The sequence below is a fragment of the Anopheles coluzzii genome, chromosome 2, assembly GCF_943734685.1.
Source record: "Anopheles coluzzii chromosome 2, AcolN3, whole genome shotgun sequence".
NCBI classification, from domain to species: Eukaryota; Metazoa; Arthropoda; class Insecta; order Diptera; family Culicidae; genus Anopheles; species Anopheles coluzzii.
The window spans coordinates 28992182-29016067 of NC_064670.1; the positions used below are offsets into that span (position 1 = coordinate 28992182).

General features: G+C 49.1%; 2 protein-coding genes across 7 annotated transcripts in view; both read right to left on the reverse strand.

Moving 5' to 3' along the window:
* Nucleotides 1-1126: 1126 nt before the first annotated feature.
* On the reverse strand, nucleotides 1127-2979 carry LOC125906391 (extracellular serine/threonine protein CG31145). The gene has a single exon (XM_049606101.1). It carries the CDS (start codon nucleotides 2863-2865, stop codon nucleotides 1234-1236), a length of 1632 nt encoding a protein of 543 aa, XP_049462058.1. The 5' UTR covers nucleotides 2866-2979; the 3' UTR covers nucleotides 1127-1233.
* Nucleotides 2980-4425: 1446 nt separating this feature from the next.
* LOC120953708 (uncharacterized) overlaps nucleotides 4426-23886 on the reverse strand; it is a 51163-nt gene continuing 31702 nt past the window's right edge. For all 6 annotated transcript variants that reach the window (XR_007451951.1, XR_007451952.1, XR_007451949.1 and 3 more), the window contains exons 2-3: nucleotides 20922-20985; nucleotides 4426-4827 (exon numbers count right to left, since the gene is read on the reverse strand). Coding sequence is in view for 1 of the 6 variants with exons in the window: in XM_040373892.2 (XP_040229826.2) it covers nucleotides 4751-4827; nucleotides 20922-20985 (141 nt within the window). In the remaining 5 variants the exon portion in view is untranslated. The remainder of the gene's footprint in view (nucleotides 4828-20921; nucleotides 20986-23886) is intronic.

Below are 23886 nucleotides of genomic sequence, written 5' to 3' on the forward strand. Positions count from 1 at the left end.
ACTCACTCTCTTCCTATTAATTTACTGGCCTTTTAGAGCGATCAAGTGTGTCGCGTGGAACGCACGAAGACGCAGCGCAACAGCGAACGCCTACTTAGCACAACACGTGTTCTTCTTCCGCAAGAAAACGCACTTCGAGGCTTCGGGTTGGATTCGTTCATAACAAGAAAATTTAACGCAAACACAACAAAACACACACACACACACACAACCATTCAGATCACTCGCTCTACTTCATCTGCAGTATCATCCTGACAGGGAGTGTAGGTTTGTGTGTGTGCATGTGTGGTGTAGTAAAAACTTTGGCCTCAAAGAAACTTCAACCCGGCACCCCGCGGGAAGAGGGAGGGAACGGGGGGGGGGGGGGTGATGGGTGAAGATCGGGATTTAACTATTGCGCTACTAAGGGTATTGCTAACTCGTCTACTCTATCCCTAAAACACAACTAGTGGCACAGCTCGGTGCAGAATAACGGGTGGACTTTACCGGCCGCGACCCTAACCTCAATGCATGCGATCAATGTTCTGCACCGTGTGGGTGGTGGTGCCATTTTTATTTCCATACGCTTACGCTCGATTTCTCCAAAAACAAAAACGAACTGTGTCGCTTCAGTTTTTCTTACAGTGACTAAAAACAAACTTAAAAACAAAACAAAAGTTCCCCTTCTTTTTTCCCGCAGATTTTTGTTGGCTTTTCATTTACCGATTCCGACCCCGGTTCGGTTTCGTTTGACACACACAAGCAACTCTCACACCCCCCCCCCCTTCCCCCCATGCTGGTTAGGAACCTCTAGGCCGCTCATGTCGAGGGAGTGGAATTATATGCTTAGCCCTACAAGAAACTCTCATATCACTCTCATGCACTTTCGCAATCATTCGCATCCACACACACACATAAGTCATTCACATATACTCGCGCAAAGGAATTACCCTCCTACCTTACAGCCTAACATTGCCTTAGTAATGTGTCCCATTAGTCTTACGGTGTGCTGATACACACGACGACCCTTAGGATTCGTCCCACCTACTCAACTATGTACAGTGTGTGGCTTCGGTCGAGGAAGCGTGTCGAGGAGCCGGCTCGGGGAGCACCGTAGTAATGGTGCTGCTTCTGCTGCTGCTGCTGCTGCTGATACTGCACCGGCTGCTCCGCCCGCGCGTACCGGTGGTTCACGGCGTGCAGCCGCCCGTGCCGCTCCTGCAGCTCCATCCCGTGCCGGTAGGCCGCCAGTCGCTAGGAGCGATAGAACCCGTTGGCATCCCGCTGTCCCAGCGCATTCGGCACCTCCGGTATGCCACCGTGCGCGTCCTCCTCGGACGACTTGCGGATGCAGTCCCGCACCGCCTGCAGCACGATGCCGACGCGCCGATCGAGCGCCGTCAGGTGCGGTTCCCACAGCACGGGCGCGATCGGATCCACCGCCATCGATTCGCGCATCGCCTCGGACAGTGGCCGCGGGCCGTTGTGGAAGCGCAGCAGCGTCTCGAGCGTGGACGCCCGTATCAGGCAGCACTGCAGCACCGGCGCCAGGATGGACAGCTCGTCGTGGAACGGTTTGCCGAACCCGCGCCCATGATCCAGATGGATCGGGAACGTGTCGTTGCCGAAGATTTTGAACGTTTCGTAGTGGTGCCGGTCCATGTTGCCGGTGAGGAAGTCAAACACGGCCATATCCATCAGGTCGAGCAGCCGGCGCCCCTCGTCGTACGGCGGTATGTCGCGCACCATCGTGCAGTAGTCGGAGTCGGTTTCCCACTGCGCCTTCCGGCGCTTGTGGTACGAGCGGCGCCACGGATGCCGCCACACCTTGCGCTGCGTATCGTCCTGCGTGGGCAGGAAGGCGGCGAACGAACCCTCGAGCGTGTCCGGATTGCCGCAGATCGCGTGCGACGTGTCGCAGTAGTACGAGCACTTGCCGTGAAAGCACAGATTGCTGCTCGGCGAGACGAAGAACGTCTTGAGCAGCACCTCATCCCCCACCTGGTAGATCTCGGTGGTGATGTTGAGGATGCGGCCGGTCACGGGCATCGCCCGCCGGAAGCCGAGCAGCCGGTCGAGATGGAACGCCGCTATCTCGGCCGTGTGCCGCTCGTAGTCGGTAAAGTAGAAGTGGTTCGGCAGGGTTTGCTGTTCGCGCGGGAAGCGCATCGGCTTGAACAGGGCGTGCACCTCGTTCGGGTAGTCGATGATCAGCTTCAGCTGGGTGCCGCCCTCCTTCTGCACCACGTGCAGGATCGGCAGCCGCACCATGTCGTCGATGACCGCGTTCACGAGCGTGTCGTCCCGCCGGTACAGCTCCCGCTTGGAGATGCGCAGCTGGAAGCGCTCCAGGTTGGAGGCGTTCGGGCCGGGCCGCAGATCGAGCAGCTCGCCGAGCGTCGGGTTCGCCTCGTCATCGTCGAGCGGCTCGTCCGTGTACGCCTCCTCGCGCACGATAATACGCTCGAACGGTTGCGGCGCCCGGTGCTTGCTCGAGCGGGGCGCTACGACCAGCGCGGTCAGATCCTTGAAGCGATCGTGCGGCGGCGGTACGGTGGTGGTGACGGCCGCCTTGCCCGGATAGCCCGGCCCGGATGTGTCGGTGTGGCCGCGATGCTGGGCCTGCTGCGCGTTCGTCGTCAGGTACTCCTTCGAGCCGGACGCGTTGCTTTTGGCGAGATACTTCCGGTGGAACTCGTTGTAGATGCCGGCCCGGTCCGGCTGGTTCGCGTACCGGATGCGGGCGTGCGAAGGTATGAACTCGCCGCGCGAAACCCCCAGATCCATCTGCAGGTCGACGACGAGCAGCAGGGTGAAGAGGACGAGCAGGGCGCCGAACCCGAGCGCGAGCCGCTCGCGCAGCTTCTTCGACCGGATCCAGTACATGATGCTTCGACGTGGATGGCCGGGTGGAGGATAGGATCCGTTCGCCACGGTGTCTGTTCACCGAGTGAGCCGAACCGCGCGGCCCAGAGCTGGGGGAAGATGCTAACTAACCGCGCACACACACAGATATACACAATGTTGCAAAATGTTACTTTTAGCACCTTTTGCCTACTTGGATCGCTGACAACGTTGCACTTCCACGGGAGTGCAAAACCAGCGCCAGACACCTTTCCGGAATGGTCTTGAAGCACACACACACACACACACACAGACTGGAGGGCACAGAATAATAAATAATAACACAACACAAGGTTCACTCACTCAGGGTGCTATTTTCACCGTTTCACCTTCACGACAGCGACTGCCGTCGTGTGGCCGCCAACCCTTCACTACAGCGCCACCTCCTCCTACTACCCCTTCCTCCAACAAGCTTATCACCTTGGTCAGTTTTAGGAGTCAGCCGTCACACACAAACACACTCACAAACACACACACAGAGACCCGTTCCTAAACACGGTGAATCCTCAGGGATGCGCAACTATCACCAGAACATTCGCCTGCGCCGGGTCTTGGCACTCGATCGGTTCGATCGGTTCGATCGCGTTCTTATCGCTCCAATCGGTCAGCCGGTGGTGGCTGGTGATGTTAATGGCAATCCGTGGGGCTCCGAGCGAACTGTGCTGCACTGTCGCTAACGACACCATCGTCGGGGACACGCTGAGCCACTGCTGCCGTCGGCTGTTTACACTGCCGTCGCGCACTTTGCTGAACGCTTATTCTGCACCGGTCAGCATGTTTGGGACCTCGGCTGCTCGGTGCCACCGGTGAGTTCGACGCTGTTTGTGCACCCGAAAACTGCTCAACCGCTCGCGCAACAAAAGGCGACCAAATGAAGCAACTCGCGCCCGGTTTGTCTTACACGCGCGCGAAAAACACGCGTCACAAACATCCGCACCTAACGCCCAGGCTCTGCCGACACGATGCAGGATGATAAGAAAGTGGGTGAGTGTGCGGTTTGTGCAGCTTCTCTACTCGTCCCGAGAACTCGTCTTCGTTCGTTCGATTTTACATAACACCTCCACGCTCTTCACTCCACTGTGTACGTCACCCGTTCACCCGGGGCTCGCAGTAGATCGGGTTCGCTGTCTGGCTGGCTCTCGCGACGTGTTTCGGGCGAAACTCGACCCAACACTGCCGGTTGCTGCGCCGTTCGCTGTTCGCGGCGACGCATTAAACTATCGCGCGCACCCGGCCGGCTCTCCGAACCCTTTTCCCGCTCCGTGACGTCCGACCGCGCCGCCACCGCTCTGGATATACTGCGGTACTCTCACGGTTTGGGGGTTTGCTGGCGGTTCCTATTCTTCCCCCCCCCCCTCCCGGTGCTGTTCGTGCTCCTCTCCCAAAGCTGGCTTCCCACAGCTGATGGGGCTAAGTGTTGTCGGAAGCTAAGCCAATTCTTTCTCTCTCTCTCTCACACACACACTCTCTCGCGTTGCGTTGCCGGGGAGAACTTTGATACCGAGCGAGGGGTTGGTTTTTGGGGGGAAGCTTTTACACAATGGGGGGTATTGGGATGCGCTCTGACGATTGCGTTAGTTTGCTCAACGGTTGTGCACGGTGTATCATCGGACGGCGTCCGATGGAAGGGAGGGATGATAGAGAGTAAGAAGATGCTGATGGTCACGCGTGTAGTGGTGTGTATCGATGAGCCAGGGAACAGCTTCGAAGCTGGGAGCCGGTGGGCTTATTCGGCACGTATCGGACGCACAGGTGCCTCAGGAAGTGCGTTAGCGGTTTGTGGACACTTCTTCGGGGCGATTTGCTTTAGCAGCAGCTCGGCAGCAGGCAAGTGGAGTGCTTCTCGAGCGGGTGGAAGAATCGTCTATCAGTGAGAGAGATCTTGATGCGAGAGATCACTACCAGTGGCTCTTGCTGCGTAGCAGGCTGCCGTGGACGTCGTGTCTGCAATTAGAAGACAAGAAGAGAATAGCACACATTAAGAAATTTGCACTTCTGCTAGGCGCACCGGCGCAGGGTACAGGCAAACAAGCTAAGAAAAATTGAATTTAATGTGTTTTTTTTTAATGCATTCATGCAGGTGGTTGTTTTGACCCCCTTTTCATTTATTTGCCACACACACATGCTCGCCCGCTTGTAGATGGTTTTGCTCAGTGTAGTACACCTTTGTTTGCATTTTTTGTGGCATGTAGATGATTTGACTGATCACTGGGGTGGGAGAAATTATGATTACAAGAACAAGGCCACCGTGGTGCATGCGTGCATGATGCTCAACTTGCTGATCGTATCGATCTCCCCCACCATCCCAAACATCCCCTCACAAACACACAGCGCTGTTGCCTCCCCAGCACGAGATCTATGATGCGTTTGGTGGATAATTACAGCTTGACCCATATATAGATCTATGCATATTCCTCCTGATTGGACGGCCGATTCGCACCATGCTGTGCTTCGTCTTGCCAAACGGGGCTACACTGTGCGCCGTCTTTTGGTGGATTTTGCGCCCATCCGTCAAGACTGTTTATCATCGCGCAGTGCGGGAGAGCATCCGTTTCGTTTGATTACGGTCATTATGAGTGCGAATACCTGCCTAGTTGGCGTGGTGAGGTGATTAGATTTAATTGGATGTGCATCCAAACACGTTGACCCAGTCTCCGAGTTGGGAGTGTGTTTTGCCTGTTTTGCACACAGGAAACAATATATATATATATATATATATATATATATATATATATATATATATATATATATATATATATATATATATATATATATATATATATATATATATATATATATATATATAAGATATATATATATATACATATCACCCTTGGGTAGGTCGGTTGAGGTGAGACGATAAAACAAAAAACCCAATTCGAAAAATCTACCCCCAAAAACGCAAAACGAGGTCATTCGCTCGGGTTCATTTTTTGGAATACTAAACTAGACAAAATTGGGGAACTCGCGGCAAAGAAAGGCTATGGGCGTAAGTAAAACCAAGCGGGATTAGTCCGGCTAGCACAGCGTGGGCAAGCATTTCCATTGGGGGGGAATCTGGATTCCCGGCGGGGCGGAAGACGCTCACATAAACCGCAGGAGATGATCGTTGCCTGCAGTGCGCTCCCCGCATGCGATCGTGAATGGGAATACTGATCCACATAAATCATATTCAACACTAAGGTTCAAGCGAGCGCGGCTGCCACGCATGTCCGTCAGCTTCGCTCCCCATAAACGGGAGTGTGTGAGTGATGGCCGTGTGGCGGGTTGTTCAAACGATGCAAACAAGAGAAATGTTGTCCATCCCCTCTACCATCCCTCCTCCCTCTCCACTGGGCCGATGACCTGACCCAGCTAGCACACCCGCCCGTTCCGTCCCGTCAGCCAAACTGTAACGGAAACAGCCGCTGAATGGGGAAATGACCGGAAATGCACAAGGCACAGTGCGGCGGACCCCATGCCCACGATTAGTCGGCTGTTGCTGTGTTTGTTGGGTTGTTTCGTTGTAGCTTTCCTCCCATGCAGCATCATGCTCGCTGGGCATCTAAATTGATTTTTGATAGTTTCGGTCTCGCGACGGTTGTGGCGCCGTTTTGTCACGTGGTTTACGTGTTTACCGTTCTGCGACTACGAAAACACATAATCTGTATTAAATTGAAACTAACGTTCGGGCGGCAATTAAAGGAAAGCCCCAAACGGAACTGATGGAAAATGGTAAATGCTTTGACAATTTAAGGCTTGGACGGGACGACGGGAAATTTGAATAAATAAGAAGAAAAATGGGTTACACCTTAGAGCAGAAATCTCCACTGGTGCGGGTTTTGTGGTTTTACTCTGATTGGGGTTTTGTGTTGTTACTTCCATTTCTTTCTTTTTTTGTGATCGATATACCCTTCCCCATCCCCTTGATACAAACCACACCACCGGCACTTTGAACGTGCTTATCTCATCGATGAACAAGACATTAATCCTCACCGAAAAGCGCTGCGCTGCGGTAATTGTAGCTAACGGACCACCGTCCTGGGCCAGCTCGCCGCGGGTCCCTCACCCGCGGCTAACCGCCGTTATTGCCCGGTGCCAAGAAGCACCGCTAGCGAACACCGCCGTCCAACCGAACAGCAGCACACAAAAAACGTTCCAATCCAAAGGGAGAAATAAAAATTAAGCACAATAAAAGAAAATGCTAAACGTTCTCCGACCGTTCTGCCGCACTACTGCCACATACGTGGTTGATTCACCGATCTCTTATTGCATCGTTGTGTCAGACATATCGACCAGCTTCGTTGGGAAATGAAATGGATCACTTTCCGACGCGGGACAACAACGACGGGCGGGCGTTTCGCGATCAAGAGAAGATCACGTGAAGGAGAACCTTTGCTACTGCTACCGGGTAAGCGATAATTAAACCGTACACAGCCTTGCACTGCCTGTTCCCGCGAGTTATGAAAGAGGTTGGAGTACTGTTTTTTTTTTTGTTATTTTATTCTTCCCACCGAAAGTCAATCAAAAGCGAAACTCCCGCTTAAACGCAGCGATAGATGTGGATCTTGAAACAGATCAGAAGACCGGAGTGGCCTGTTGCGCAACACTTGTGAGATGGGAAGCGGAGCAAAGGGCAAACGAAGACACAGCAAGAGGGAAGGGAAGAGCATTCCTTATCGTCTCAGTGGCATCTTTATTGCCAGGGAGGGATTTTCGGAGGATCTAATAACGCGATACTGGATCCGAAACCGAGACAAAGCTTACATAGAGAGTAGCTGGATCATCATTAACGGATCGCTGCTCGGGGAACGGAACTTTAAAGCGCCTGACGCTTCTTCCCTGTCGGGTGAAACACATACTGATGGCCATACAATTACTGTTGGTCATTGTTGTGGTTTTCGGGAACGTTTATGACGGTTGTATATGAGCCGCTTAATGCAATGTTTTAGGTACAGTTTAGTGTCAGACATTGCCTTTTACCATCTTGATAGGAATTCCAACGCTTTTTTACTGGAAGTTGTAGCAAGAACTTCAACCTATTTCGATGAAGACAAATAGTGAGATAGTGAGACTTTGGAGCTACTTTGGAGAAGGAAGATCTTTAAATTCCCTTGAACTCAATGTAGCATAAGGGAACATTTTCCTGGAATGCTACCACACCGCAATAGGTTACAATCACTTCCAAACTGATCGTTCTAGAAATGTGTGCCTCTGCTCCAAGAAACGGTATAATTGCTCATGATCTCCATAAAAAACAAGCCGCCTGCTGAGTGAGGCTTTAATTACCATTGATGAATGGTATCCGGAACAATCCACCTGGCCACGGTTGTTCGTGGTTGTTGATCTCATTTTTTTATCTTTTTGGCCAGAGTATAGCGTGTCGGAACACTCTACCAGAGGATCGTTCGATGCCTTCCACGGGGTAGACGATAATAAATCATTACCATCGATCGATAAGCCACCCAGAAAGGAGCACACTGGTAAGTTAGCTGCAGCTCTTTCACTGCCCTCCCTGGTAGCGGTGCTGGTGCCTACTGGGCAGGGTGTAAACCTTCTAATTATTACATCCAAGCGCAACGCGATCCTCACGAATGCACGAATGCGAAGATTCTTGACCATTTCGAACACTTTGCCACGTTCCCGAAGGCTCCAAACTCGTGCCCAGTACCGTTTGGCCTGGTTTTTGTGCTCCCCTCGCTGAGCCCATTCTTTACGATGCTGTGTTTCTGCATATTGTGTGTAATGGATTTTTTTGTGCATTCGAACACTTCAAATTCTGGATGGAGTAGCGTTAAGCTGAACTGGATGGCGGTCGTTTGTGGCGTTGGAAGATGCAAAGATGCTTGTTTAAATGGGCAGTGAAATAAGGCTTCTTGCCACTGGTTTGTGGGTTAATTGGGGTAGAGCGCGTTTTCATTAAAATGGCTTCGAACATCGCTTACACGAGCTGTATAACTGGAACTGGACGATAAAGCAAAAGAACACGACCAGGTACATAAACTACCCGGACGGTTTCCGGTGCACACGTGTGTGCATATGTGAGTGGGAAGCTCGGGAAATGTTAACAAACCCCGGCAGCCTTCTCCGGGAGTTTATCACGTGTTTGACCTTTTCCCGTGCAGGTTTAGGAAAACGAGATTAACGGCAAATAATTGTTACAAAGTAGTTTGCCTGGAAAGAGCTGCCCGCTCAGTATGGCTTTCAGAAGTGAACAGCTAACTCCCACATAGCCAGTGCACGATCGGCCACCCTCACATCTTTTACAGCCCGTGCTGCTGATAGCACATACCCTCCTACACACGGACTCATCTTGCATGGTGAACAAAGAGTAGAAAATATGCTCAAATTACTGACCCGCTCGAGGCGATCACGTGAAAGGCACTGCTGTGTGAAAACAATTGCACAATTGCATAAACGCGCTGCAATTGACCTCGGGGCGGGCGCTGATCGGTATTTGAACTCGGCGAGTTTGGAAGGGATTTGCTGTGCCGTGTTTTGTTCGTTTGTTGATTCCGTTCCGATAGTATTGCTTGATAAGCGGAGCGCTCTGGTTGGTTAGCGTTGGTGAGGAAAGAATTGTCCGTCAAATGATTTTTGCTCAATGAAGTGGTCTGATGGAGCGTTGATGTTTGGTGGCGTTTCACAAAACTAAAAGCATTTTTTCCGTTATCTAACGATCATTTGGATTTGCGCTGCCAGAGCTAGTGATATGATTTAGTTTTTTTATTTATGAGCAGAAACCAGACCATCGTTTATAAGCATAGCTTAGGCTTCAGCCGATTTTTGTATGTGAAGTTCGTTCCCCTATCGGACGGGTTATCTTGGCACCGTTGTATTGCCTGCTTCCATTACTGCATTAGAGGCTCGAAGCATGCGAAGCGCTGCCGTTTCGGCTATTAATTAGCAGGTGGTTAGTAATCGGGACTAGTCGCCCCGGCCAGAGATTTGGACGGTTAAGCTTCTTGATAAGACGTACATCAATGGTACGAGTGAATAACCGACTACGTTCGTGTCCGTGCCTGGCTCGCTTCCCAGCATACAGACGCAAATCAATGATCGCCAATCAATCATTGCATTCACGAGTCGCGTAAACGGAGTCGACATGACCATGCTAACCCTATCGCGAGATAAGGCTTGGAAGGCTCGGAGACTACGGCCGTCCGTTTGCAAGGTTACATCTGAGGAACGAAAGTTAGGGGCTGTAATTGTGGCGTTTTGCAACGATGAATTGTAGTTGTAGTTGTATGCATTTGTCGCGGTATGAACGTGATGATAGTGATTGCTAGCAATTGAAATAAAGAATTGTATGTTGCACATGGCGTAAGATCGATCTTGATTGACTTTTATACAAATTCGTTATTACTATTGAGCAAAACATGTTGAAACCATAAAAAGACCGCCAAATTCCAATAAAACCAAGATCAATTGAACTTCTTAACAGATTCTAGCTAGTGGATTTAATAGCTGCTGAATTTCGTTGATTAAACACAGTCAATACCCACTTTCTATTCAACTAATCGCACAAGGCGATTGATCCTCGTAGGGAATGCTTATGATTCATATATTTAATCCAACGATACAGAAATATCACGTCCACCACTGTGACTCAACACAAGCGCCGGCCTACATGCCTGGCGTGACGCACTGTGTTTTATCTCCAGACAATCCCAAACCATTTCTATTTGCTTCGCACCAGCTCTGACACCGGGTCTCTGTGCCGGGTTACACACAGTCTTGCTCCCCAAAAACAACAACAACACACACTCTGCATGACACAATATTTGCGCAGCGTGTTTTAATGAGACGATCTAGTCTACGTTTTCGTATTCGAGTGTTTTCAACTAATCTTGGTCGCTTCCCGCCACCTCCACTGGTGCTTTAATTCGTAAAGCGTGTACGACGTTTATGGTGTAAATCTGCCAGCAAACGCTATGCCAATGATATGCTTAAGGTCTCTTTTTTCAACCAGACCTGACCTATATATCGTGACCATCGTCGGGAACCCCATTTCGGGACCGAGTTCCCATTGGACTGAGTGATGCGTTAAAGTGCGATGTCTAGGTCGGCCCCACCACTCACTGTCGCTGCGGTTTTGGACTAACAAATGTGATTCCCCATAAAGAAAACCTCGTTGCGTAGCCAATTGCAGCTAACTGGCCGTTCTCTCGCACTCTGGTACCGTTTTCCCGCCGCCGTCGTGACATTCAATTATGAAGGCTGCAAAAGTGTAACCGACTGTGGCCTCGGTCCGTCCCGCCCAGCCAGCTCATCCCCCGATTACGAAGGCCCGTGTCGTGCTGAACAAACGCAACACCGAACCTCATCAGCCCCAGAGCCTACAATTTTCCCATCCCGCCCAGCAGCCGCGTCGATGCGTCCCCGTTTGCGGGTCAGGTCACGAGGGGACGAGCGCACGGTGGCTCGTCGTTGGCGGTGAATGTTTTCCGACGTAATCGCTCGCTTAATTTCGTACCGACCCCTTGGCGGTTTACCAGCCGCCGCACACTACTAACTAGCTGGGCAGGTGCGCAAACGGTATCGCCCCGCCCGTGCCCATCGTTCGGCTTCATTTTCTTTTGTTCGGCTCCACGGCGTTCCGCCACGTGTTACGGTGTTAATTTCCGTTCTTCTGCGCGTCCACGGCGTCCCGAGTAAGTGGTGCCGGTGTTGTTTTCAATTTTCGGCCCCATTCGGCCGCATTAATCGTCTCGCGTCGTTGTAGCCACTTGCCGTATGCGAACATTTTTGAGACATCCATTACCGCCGGGTCCGCAGAAGGGAAAGAAAAATCCACCTTCGTGAGCTACTTTCCGAGATCACGGCTACAGGTAGATGGCCGGCTGGCATGTGGAGAATGGAACCGTTTTTCATGTCATGATGTGGTTTTTTGTTCGTACCACAAAAAAGCGGAGGGAAAACGCATATCTAATTCTTGACCCAGCCCCAGGAGTTGAGTGCGAAAAGAGAAGCCGTCTCGAGAGCGATGCGCCGGCCGCGTACAGACACACTGCCGGCAGGCAGCTCATTATCACAATCTTCATCATCGTCGGCGACTAAATGGCGCTCGCGTGCAATCAACATCTTTCAGCACGTACGTATCTTTCGCCGGTGCGACCTCAAAATCGGAAATACGAAACGCAGCAACGGCAGGAGTGCAGTAATGTCCATCGTCTTGCGGCGCGCGGGCGGCTTGTGTGATTTCTTACCATTTTTCACGCAACAGCGTGCGTGTGCGTGAGCGTGTAGCAGGCAAAAGGAAAACATACCGTACCCCATGTATCCATGTGCTAGATGACGGTATGTTGCGAATGTTGCCGTAGGTGCGCAACTGAATTGCTGAATTTCACCCAAAGCGTGTGGCTGAAAAGCAAGAGTGGTCGTCGGGATCGTTGGCAAAAACCAGAGAATGGAACATGGTATGACGCTTCATAGAAAACGGGGGAAGGAAAAAGCAGTTGTTGTTGTTGTGCCCTCGCGTCTGATGCAAAGCACAGAAATTGACCCAATTATATCGACATAATAGGCGCTTGGTTTAGGTGCGTTGTGTGCCCGTTTCTGAGCTGGCCTCGAAAACGCAAAACGAAAACTAGCAGCACAGGTGAATCTTTACGTTGCCTTTCACGAGCCTCTCTTAGACAGATGGAGAGGCTGTCGATCGAAGATCATGATGTGGTGAACATGGTACAAGAGCATGCCGCTCACCCCCAGTGCGTGTGATAATTTGCGACCTTATGTGCTGGAAAATGAACATCCAAAGTGGAAGCCAAACCAAACCAAAGCACCTTTCGCAACGGCGAGAAACAGTAGAAACGGAACAGTAGAATGAAAAAAATACGGCAAATTTAGACAAACACATACCCACGGGCGAGGCTGCGGTAATGCGTGTGAATGCTGTTCGGAAACGATTATTCAAGTGAAAGATCGAGCATGAAGCAGCCGAAAAAAAAGAAACTGTTGTCTCGGGCAAAGGAAAACCAAAAAACGTAGCCAAACTGTCGCGAACGAAACACGGCGGGGAAATTCCCGGGGCCCATCGAGTGTTGGGAAAAACGGTGAAAGCGAAACCATGCCAGGGCGTCCTCAAAACACAACACGGCGGGGAAAAGTAAAACGGCGCGGGTTAAACATGGGCGCGCACAAAATAGCGACCGGGCGAGCATAGCGCAACGAAACGAAACGAAAGAATCGCAAATGTCGGTTACGCATGGTGACAGTGGGAACGATGCATCGGCCCGAGACGCGTCGTAAAGTGAACCTCCGGCCACGCCGGCGATGTGCGAGGAAAAGGGAAAATTCGACGATTTGGAGAAACAAAAAAAGGAAAGCCAATCGAGCGGATGGGAAGTGCATTTGTTTGGTAGTTTGTTACCGCCACTTAGTCACTCGTTTCAAGGGCGCTTAGTGTCGCCGGTACGCAATGGGCGGAACGCAAATCAGCTCCTAATGTAGCAACGAATTGCTCTGTAAGTGCGGCAAATTGGCCGGTGGCGGACCAGGTGCAAGGAGAAAGGCATTTAGCTATTTAAAATTACGGTGACAGTGATGTTTAGTTGGGGCTTTTTTTCTGCAATGGAAGGATGGCACTGTTCGACTGGAGGATAAGGAATCGGTGTCATTTTCTTTACGAGTGGAGTTTGCGAGTGTGAGAACAACCCGAATAACCAATATGTCTGAAAGCATTATATACCGCATTAGTACGTTCTATCCTAGAGTCTAATTCAGTTCTTTTCTCCCCATACTGTCACGTGTGGACGGCTAGGATAGAAAGCGTACAAAAAAGATTCTCCAGACTAGCAATACACCGATTACAATGGGCTTCATCACAACATTCAGATTACCTGTCACGGTGCATGCTTCTTGGTCTGCAAACCTTAGAACATAGACGTCGGGCATTACAAGCTACTTTTGTCGCGAAGTTAATCAGCGGAGACATAGACTCTCCCTACCTGCTAGAAAAGCTGAATCTTTATGCTCCTGAACGACCTCTCAGGATACGTGAGCTGTTAAGACCTACGTTCTCAAGATCTTCACATTCCTACAATGACCAAATTAACCAAATGATACAAAGCTTCAACAAATTCCAAAGATTCTTCGACTTCAATATTAGTATAGCTCAGTTTAAAACCAATGGTCTCTCGTTTCCTTATTGATAGCGCTGTAGCTAAGTTTGTAGATAAATTAAGGATTTATTATATAAGTAAGTGTCCCAGCAAATCTATGCAAGATACTAAATGACAAATAAATAAATAAATAAATAAATAAATAACGAAGTCAACAGTATGCAGATGACATGAACGATCACAACAATATTTGTAATAACACAACTAAGTTATTCAAACATGTTTGAGAAAGAAAACTGTTTGGCTTAGAAACAACACAGCTTAGAACACAAATAAACTATAAAAACAGTACAAACCCCTATACACCCTGATCGTCCGTCATTGATCATCGATCGCAAAACCTCAAACTGCAAAAAGCCACCGACACATACGCAAGGTTTACCTCTAAAAGCTCTTTCGTACAGGGGACAAAACAAAAACGCGAAATGACACTGCAAACTGTCATCATTCATGTTCACAGTGCCGGCCTGATGGTGCATTTTTCATGCACACGACGACAACATTTCCCGTCGTACGCGACGCGAACGATTTGTGACCCAAGTGTGTGAGCACCTCCGTACTACCCCCGTCTCCAACGAGACTTATCATTTTACCACATGCTCCTTCCCCATTTCCACCGCCCCTAAAAGGCAAGACTTTTCCTTTCCATCCATTATGCGCCCGCAACCGAACGCGTCTGTCTCCCGCCTGCATAGTATTAGAGCGTGAGGTGCGAATTTGATAGCGGCATGTGTTGTCATGTGGCGTTGCACGGTTTGCATGTTTGCTGCCGCTAGAACGGTGGAAAATAGGAACAGAGCGAAGAAAAACAGCAGCAGCACTGAAACACAAAACATACAAAAAACCCGGCCGCCTGCAAACACACATACACACGGACCAGAGAGGCTTCATAAATCAATCAACCGCCAGCCGAACGGATTTATGGTGCCTGTCAAGGTGAAGGCCCCGTGTTGTGGCCGCCAGCACCAGCACGCCGCCGATGATTCAACTCATTTACCTTTTCCTTCGAATATGCTGGGTTTGTTTTTTCCGCGACTGTTCTTTCGACTCGCACACACTCTCTCTAGTTTTTTTTTCAATTTCAACCACACACAACGACAAATCGATAGCCCTGACCATCTTCTTCTCGAGCGTCTTTGCTCTGCTGGACGCTACAAGCTTTCACTATCGATGGCGAAGGTGAGGGAAACAAAGGGTCAGTGTCGATGGGTTGGCTATTGTTTCACACAATCCGAAGGGATTCCCATTTCCCGGTCAGAGCAAGGCGGGAAGGTTTAGGTCGTATTTAAGCGTGTTCCGCTGCCAATAAGTCGTCGGCCCATTGTCACTGAATCTGACAAATGTTTCCTTCCAGGTTGGTAGGAGTAGAAAAGAACTAAAATGTTAGAACACAAAACAGTGCAGCCATAGCTTCGCAAATGCAAGGTGGTGTTGTAGACCAAACCGATACACACATAAATGTTTGATTGTGTTGTGTGCGTTTTGCGGCAGCAAAAATTTATATGCTTTCTACCATGCATGTCTGGTTATGGCTTTTTCGGGTAAAAATATTGACGAATGATTTTTTCCTTCTCTGATTCCTAACCTGCGCTCGCTCGGGAGCGATGATGTTGATTTGAAAAGTTATGAATAAAAAAAAATAAAATAAAACAAAATTTTCATAAATATTTTCTATCCCACTAGGTCCTAATGGAACAAGTCCGAACATTCCCAAAAGGTAAAACGCCGTTGCGCAAACAAGCGCAAACAGCGTTGCGTACACTTTCGCGTTAATTCTATCGAGACCGAGGGGTTGTGCACACATTTGATTTTGTTGACCTTTAGAGTGTGGAAATAAAAATCAAACATTCCAGCAGCTACAGCCCGTGCTTTTAGGTGTGCAGAAAGGGCTGGTCGAATGTGGTGTATCTTTTTTTTTGTACATTTTTAATTCCCCACAAATCCCTGCCCACAAAAGAGAGGGCAGGTGCGAGCGAGCGAAACCTTTTCGAAACTAACATTGATTTTAATTGATTTTTCGCAATTTTCCCTTTTGCGTGCAGTTTTTGATAGATGGCAAAAGGTCGTCACACAATTGTTTGTAAATTTCATGTTGTCGCATACAGTTGAGCTGAGGGTTGGGAAAAATCTGAATTTCATTTACAAAAATTGGATTTTATGAAACAGCAAAACAAGTACGGCAAATTGTATTTGTGTCTGTGGAAATAAAAAATGCAGGAAATGTGAAAATGAACACATGAGATTGATTGGTAGTGCTTCAAATTTGTGGGAATTTAACATACCAATGCAATGACCGTCGTTGAAAATAATTCCCGAAAATTGATTTTTTTTATTCCGACCAGTATGCTGAATAGCGAATTGAAATAAATAATACATTATTCTAAGTATGAAATATTCAACCACTGAAAACGAACAAAACCCATCAACCGTGTTAGGCCCAATGGACTCCGAGAAGATGTTCAATTTTCCCATTCCCAAGCTCGCGCATTCCCAAGCGCGTGTGCAAAATGCAAAAGTAACACTCGAAAGCGATAACACACTTCAGCAGAAGGAGTTACGTCCGCCACCATCACCCTTAAGCCATCATTGCAACAGGTATCATCATCCCGTGCAGGAAACTTTCGGCAACCTCATCGAAGCGTAACATAAACAATCGTATGTAGTGCTGTTCAATTGTGGGAACTGTGGAGCGCACAAGTAGATGATACCGGTACCGACACGCTGCATGAAGCTAGTTGATTTGGCAGTAGGAAAGGGGTTGTTGGCTAACTCTGCAACAACACCACCATCGCCGTAAGTGTATCGCGCTCTTCAAAAACTTTACCCGAATACTGAGGTGCACACTTCGGTTTCGGTTTCGAGGAGTTTGTAATTAAAAGCAAATCTTGCAAGGATTTGTTGCAATACAACACACCCCCTGTGTGATGAATCCGTGCTGGAGGGTTTTGAGACGCCACTAGCGTGCTTGTTGGCAGTTTTGCTGGAAGTTGCTGGTAAAAAAGCACAAGTTGATTAGAAAGCAACTAAACTTTGTTTTGTGTGCCAATGATATATGGTAACTCTTGATCGCATTCAAAACGCCACGTAGCTCGTGCTGGCTTAAACGGAGCAACAAAAGAGAGCTGCTCCAATAAGCTGGGGAGTGAGGGATCGGTTACGAAAGAGATCGCACCCGGAAATCGGTTGTTTCCGAATCGTGAACCGTGAGACGCGTATCCCGTATATCACGTCCTACCAGTTCGCTCTCCCCTCCAGAAACAAAGGAAGTAGTCGCGTGGAGAAAGTATATGGAACAAAGATCAAGATAGTTGTATGCATGCATCTCATTATGCGTTCCAGTGGCTTCCAGTGTGCAGGAGGTTACAATCAAATTTTCTTCACCGACCTCGAAGTCGAAGAAGATCTCCACCCCTTAACCCGGAGCGGGCGATCTAGCGCACCGAATAAAGATATGAGCAATAAGTAGAGCGAGCACGAGCTGGAAAAATGAAGACATGCAAACGAGTTTGGATCTTACGCGTGGTCTTACCACACTGTGTAAGAGGGTACACGGTACTTGGGGCAGTGTTTTTGTTTTTCCTAGCGCTTCGCTTCACCTTATTGCTTTGACTTTTGAGTCTTACCCAAAACGTAAGACTCATCCAACACCCTCTAGTGTTAGCGAAAGGCGCTCACGTGTTCACGTCCTAAGACGAGCCTCTTCTTTATAACTCTAAGCCATCTAAAAACAAAGCTAGTCGATTACGCTTGCACAATAAAGCTGCTTTAAAGCTGGACGCGATACGAGAAACGAAGCATCATCAGGGGAATAAAAGAGGTGACTTAATGGTTCAATTACGAATTGTATTTTCCCGTGCCACCGATGGACCAATGGAGCGGAGCCGGTGGCGCGGGGATCGGTTTTCATCAGCGGACCAGAAGCGCCATTTATGTAACGATTATAACTTCATAAACACCGAGCGGCATCGTTCATTGCTTCGTACAGAGTGTGCTCGTTTGTGCGGTACAAGACACCAGTCCTCTCAGTGCCGCTGATGTATCCCTCTAGCGGGTCCGATCCGAGTCCAGACTCAACCAAGATAGAAAGGAAGAATTTGTTCTCATAGAATACCCCCGAGGAGGTACAACAAAGCAACAGCGTTGTTAGATCGTTTTGAGACTGACGCGATGGTTCTTTGTTGTTAAAGGTGGCGTGCAATGGGTCGTTTTTTGTGTGCTATCAATTAGCCTGTGTTCTTTCACGAATTAGCAGCGAGCTTCGTGAAGAATGTTCGATCGATTTATAATCTGTAAAAGAGCGGCTTTGTTTCCTTGGAAGCTTGGCACCATCGTTCGTGGAACGGTCGTGGACGTCGTTAGTTAGGTATAGAAAGGATAACATTTTCAGTTCAATTGCATCAATTATATCGCTACTAGAAGCTACATAGATACGATGAAAGTTTAAAGGAGCACAATAATGTAGTTGTTTATGAGGGCGCGTTTTTTTGCGGTACAATTTGTAACCCACACATTCCGATAACGCCTTTGCAAACCATTCTAGCCGAACGATGGCCATAAAGCGAAATGGTGGCATTATCGTTAGCGCATGGTTAGCGAACACAGTTCGGTTGTAATAAAGACACAACACCGATGGTGCAAACGTAACAAAAAAGGCCCCACAATCGGCTCGAAACATTCCCGCTGTACTGCTCCCTCAATGCTCTGTTCCGTTCGAAGCAGCTATGCTAAAACGGTGAGTGACAGTAGCGACAGCAGCGCCAAAACATAAAATAAAAAAAACAAAACACGATCCTAATAAATGGTATAGCGCCACAAATGTACCGGCTGCGGTTTACGGGCACCACCGAAAACCACCGCCGTTTTGGCCAAACTGGATTAGTGCCGATTAGGCCTCGGTCGGAACTTGCCCGCACCCCGCCCGCAAAGCGTCATCATTCGCGGTTGAGGGGATTTGAAAAATTGATCAATTAATTGGACACTTTCCCAGTCCCCCGCTAGTCCCAGCGGTGCCGGGGCTGTACAATACTGGCATACCGCGAGAGCCTGACGCCGGACACTGGTGGCGGTATAATTTCGGGTTCTCACCTGGTGCTGGTGGTTTTGTGTTGGGCTTTTCTTACCATCTTTTTTTTTTTGCACGGTTTGTGGCATGCGTTGCAATGATGCTGCAAAATGAGGTTGTTTGCACGCCGGCACCTGCAATTAACCGTGTCGACATGGAAATCAGGGGAGTTTGCTGTGTGTGTGTGCGTGTTTTTGGTAGGAGGAGTACGAGGGTATGGCCGATGTGGCAAATTGGATCGTGCTACCGGAAGCGGCGTCTTTGTAACGGTGTTGCCTAGTCGGTTAATCGATTCAATTTCCGCCCTCGGCATCGACCTTGACGTGGTGAGGCTTGCATCTGGAAAGGTTTTGGATCATGGCAGGTGTTTTTTTTCGTTTGACAAGCCGTTACAAGAAAAAGGCTGTGTGCCATCACAAATTGAGAGGCGCTTTTTGGGTGGTAAAGTTCTTATTTAAAATTGTTTTTGATTGTTAATGGTTGAGAGCACTTTTTAGCTACTCAGCTGTGCCATGTTTTATTAAAGGGTTTCGAAAACGGTTAACTATCAAACCGCCAGATCTGAATCAAAATACTTCGACCATAAAACCTTAATTGAAACGTTCACTGTCAGCCCAAAGCATTGCACAATGTCCGGCAGATTAAAATCCTTCAACAAAAATACAAAAAAAGCTCCATAAGTGTATGCGTCAGAAGCAATTTCATGCCCGGTTTGTGTGTACCCGTGTGTACCCGTCCCTAAATTTTGGTACACAAATTCGGTTCCATTCCAACTTTCTACCACACCCGTCCACCGGGCCTGCTCGTTCCACAACCCCCCTTTTGCTTCGTGAGTATGTCACGACAAATTAGCTTCACCTGCCTCACGTTGCGCCGATCGCCGATGCTGCCGTGCCGGTGTCCCATTTCCGCACCTGATCGCGACCCGCCAGTGGGCGATGGCTAGCATTGATTCGATGTGTTTTACATCGTGTCACCTTCTGGCCCAAAAACAGCAAAAAAAGCGGGGAGTACAAAAACACACATACCGCGACGGAATAATGGCACGATCGCTAGTCGTTCCACACGCGCACGGAAGCAGTCGGTCGGCGGACGGCAACGGTGGCGCGGCTGCATTGCTTCTTTTGATCGCCATGCTCTCCTGACACGTGACATACAAGGAACATGCAAACGGTTTGCGCTTAGGTTACGCCGGCAAACTACAACAAACGCACACACACACACACACACGTATGCAAACATTGTAGTGTACCGGTAGGTGGGAGGTGGGTTCCGAATCGATCGGTTCAAGGTTGACGCGTCACGCACGGTAGCACACATCTCGGTGAAACCCGGTTGTACATAGAGCGCGAGCATCCATGGCGCGGGTGATGCTGATAAACTGATGTACCCGTTCGGCCCGAATGCGCCCTCACGCCACCCAATGATGGATCTGTTTTGATGAGGGAGGATGGAGGGTGGATAAATCATTTTGTATTTGGCGGAAAGGCCGAAATTTTATAAGGCTTGTAGCTGTGTGCTGGTGCTGGTTGTTCTGCGTGGCTTAAAGTTAGCCGTCGGTGTTCGCGTAAACGTGAGATCTAACGTTGCACCACTCGCGGGTTTTCGCTTACGTCAGCATCAAATGATGTGGAACAAAGGGGGAGAGTTTGGACCATCCGCACGCCCCAAGCAGATCGGTGACACTTTGCTGTCAAAAGCAAACAGTACCGCGCACGTAATCGGATGAACCCATCGGACCCAGGCCTGGGTTGATTGAATCATGTGTAGAGCTGTTTTCATTTTCATACGTAATCTAACCACGCCACCACGAGTGGATTGTTTGGCGACGGAGGTTCAAGGTTGTACATGAAATTCGGCAAAATTATACTTACAAAAGTTTACGGTTTGAGCTTGGTTTGTCTCACACACGCATCGCAATCGCTTTATAATTGGAAGCTGAGGAAGAAAAGCACACAAAAAAACGCATAGATCAGTATTTGCCATAAGTAGGTTAAGTTCATAAAGATTCATAGTGATTCCCCAATGATTGTGGAGCATAAATTTTAGTCACGGAATATTAACTCCACAGCCATAACATCATTACGTCGTGTGCAGTGTGCTGCACGTAAATGGTTTAACCCAAACTTTACTATTCCCTACGACCGAATCGTCTGTGTGTATATCAGCTCATAAATCTCTCGATCCGACCGATCTGCCAGCGCCCGAATATGAACGTTCCGACCTGCAGAAGTAAGCTAATTGAATCGGGAGCACCAGCACCAGCACCGCGCCACCATTTACCCGATAAATTGTTCCCGGTATTATGCCCGTCCGCCCGCCCGGCGGCCAAATCAAACACGCTCTCCCATGCGCTCCAGGTGCGCACAATCAAATTTACTTCCAAACATGCCTCCAAACGCGCACACCAGGCCGCAAATTTCGCGAGCTAGATGCCAATATTGACACAATCAACAACCCCACGGAGTAAGCAATGCACGCGGAATGCTTCCGGAATCGCCCTGGGATCGGAATGTCATTAGCTGTCGGCTGTGGTGGTGGTGGTGGTGGTGGTGGTAGTAGTGAATCCACTCCCGGAAACTCACCCCTGAAACACAGAATAAACAATAACGAGGAGGGTAAGGGTTCGTGGCCTGTCGCGCTTTGGACCATTCCATTGGACCCACCGTTGAACAGTTGAATAATCAATCTCTCCTTTCGTATGGTTTGAAGGATTCCTCAATTCTCCAATACTGTGCCAGCCTCCCTGGTGGGTAGCGGGATGCAGGCGTCGGCCATGTCTGACGAGCCGAGGCCAATGACGAACGTGATGATCCGTCGAACGAGACGGCTCACAGTACGTGGTGGTGGTAGTGGAGCAAATCTCCCGGAGGTCCTAAATCCGTCCGACCAGCGCCGGGTCACGCACAATCATCGAACATCTCTCGGGCCCCGTGTCAACCGCGTGCTACACCGGAAAAGGCTAATTAAGAGCCAGTTGAAGTCCAGATCCAGCAGCAGCAGCAGCAGCAGTAGTGGCAGAATTTGTTCGGCCATGCGCGTCACTGGTCACTGGGTTGGCTGTTGATTGCATTAGAGGCATGCATTCGAGAGCTAGAGTGAGAGAGCGCACGAGTTGTGGATTGCGTGCATGTGTCCGCCCTGGGAGCTGGCATCATAACACACCAAAGTTGACCCCGCAAACAGCCTAACTAGGGGATAGGATTGCGATTTGTTTGCAGTTCGTTTGGTTAGCCTTTTTTGTTGGTTGTTGTTGCTCCATTCCGTTCACCAAGGGGGACGGGGGCTGGGCTACTGACCGAGCGAACAACATTCGACACACCGGGTCTAGAGTGCATGGTGTGGAATAATTTGCCACTAATTCGCGTATCATTCGCACATCGCCCCCGGGGAGCCGACGAAAGGAAGATATGATACGCGCTACACAGTACCGCACAGTGCACCACTGCACTGCACGGGAAAGAAGTCATTTCGGGTTCGGTTGCTGGCAAAATAATTGGATTTTCATGATTGATTGAGTTGTTTCTCGCTGCCAGAACACGACTGCATTCGTGTTTTGCGGGGCATATACGCGGTTCTCGGTGTTAGATGAAAAGGAGGATTGCTTTTTTTGTTTTTTTTTGCTACTCGATTGATCAGAAGCTTTGCCCTTTTTCGAGCAATAGCGAGCAAGCTAACAAACCAATTTTGCGTCGGTGAAATTTTGCCTACAAAACTGTGTATCTTCCATTACAAAGAATGGACAGAAAGTTGCATTTCCTGTTGGTTTGGATGATTGGCACAAAGAACCTGTTGATCTGCGGCAAACCTGTAAGTCGCAACATAATTGCAAAGATGTAGGAAGCAGAAAGTATGCAATCTGTATTACAGAACGCCTCAAGTTATACCGTGCACAGTACAAAACCGTCGCATTCTGAATTTGTAAACAACTTGTTCATCCAATAGTTGGGGTTGAGAGAGAGAGAGTGCTAATTACCTTTCCATACACGGTTTGGCATAATTAATCGTACCCAAACCGGATGTTGTAATGCGATAAAACGGTCTAGCTCTAAAACCTTACGTTGCAAAAACCGTGCTACAAAACGGCTATAAAAGTGTGATTGCCTCGCTGGTATACCTTAAAAAGAAAAGTACGTCGAACGTGGCGGCAGCTGCCCTGTCGCGAAGGACGCCGCAAACGTCCGAGTGGTATGGCCGAGATGTGACCGCAGCGACAAGTGGGTCGGATCGCGTAGCAAGATTTTATTACCCTCCCCTCCCCCCGCCCCTCCTTCGCAGCAGCAAACCAAACACAACAATGCAGCTTGCACATTTGCATTCCTTCCTGCTCGCAGGCAACAGTGGCGCGAGTTATTTTTAATGGTCAACCGGCACACATTTATCATTGCGTGTCGGCGTTCTCTCTCTGTGTTTGTGTGCAGTGCCTTTGTGCCGGTGTGATTGTAGTGATTTGTGAATAAATAAACAAACATTTTTCTATCGCGCCATCGGACGGTAACAAATCCAGTTCCGGATCGGCGGAATCGATCGCACAGACTGGGTGGTATGATGACGTTAATCTCAGGTATGGCCGAGGTGATATCAACCGGCGGCCAATGAAATGCATATGATTTTTATTCATTATAACCGGTTTCTAATAGTTGTTCCTGCTCTATCTAAGCTCTATTGCGTCGTCGTATAGGGGCCACGTAGGTTGTTGGTATTCACGAGATAAAACTAGAGTCAGAAACAATAAGGGCAGTGCATTGATTTGATAACACTCTGCGCCGTTTAAACTTGATTTTTAATCCACTTAACAAAGGAAGTCGTGCTCAGTATCGCTTATTCCGAACTAAACTT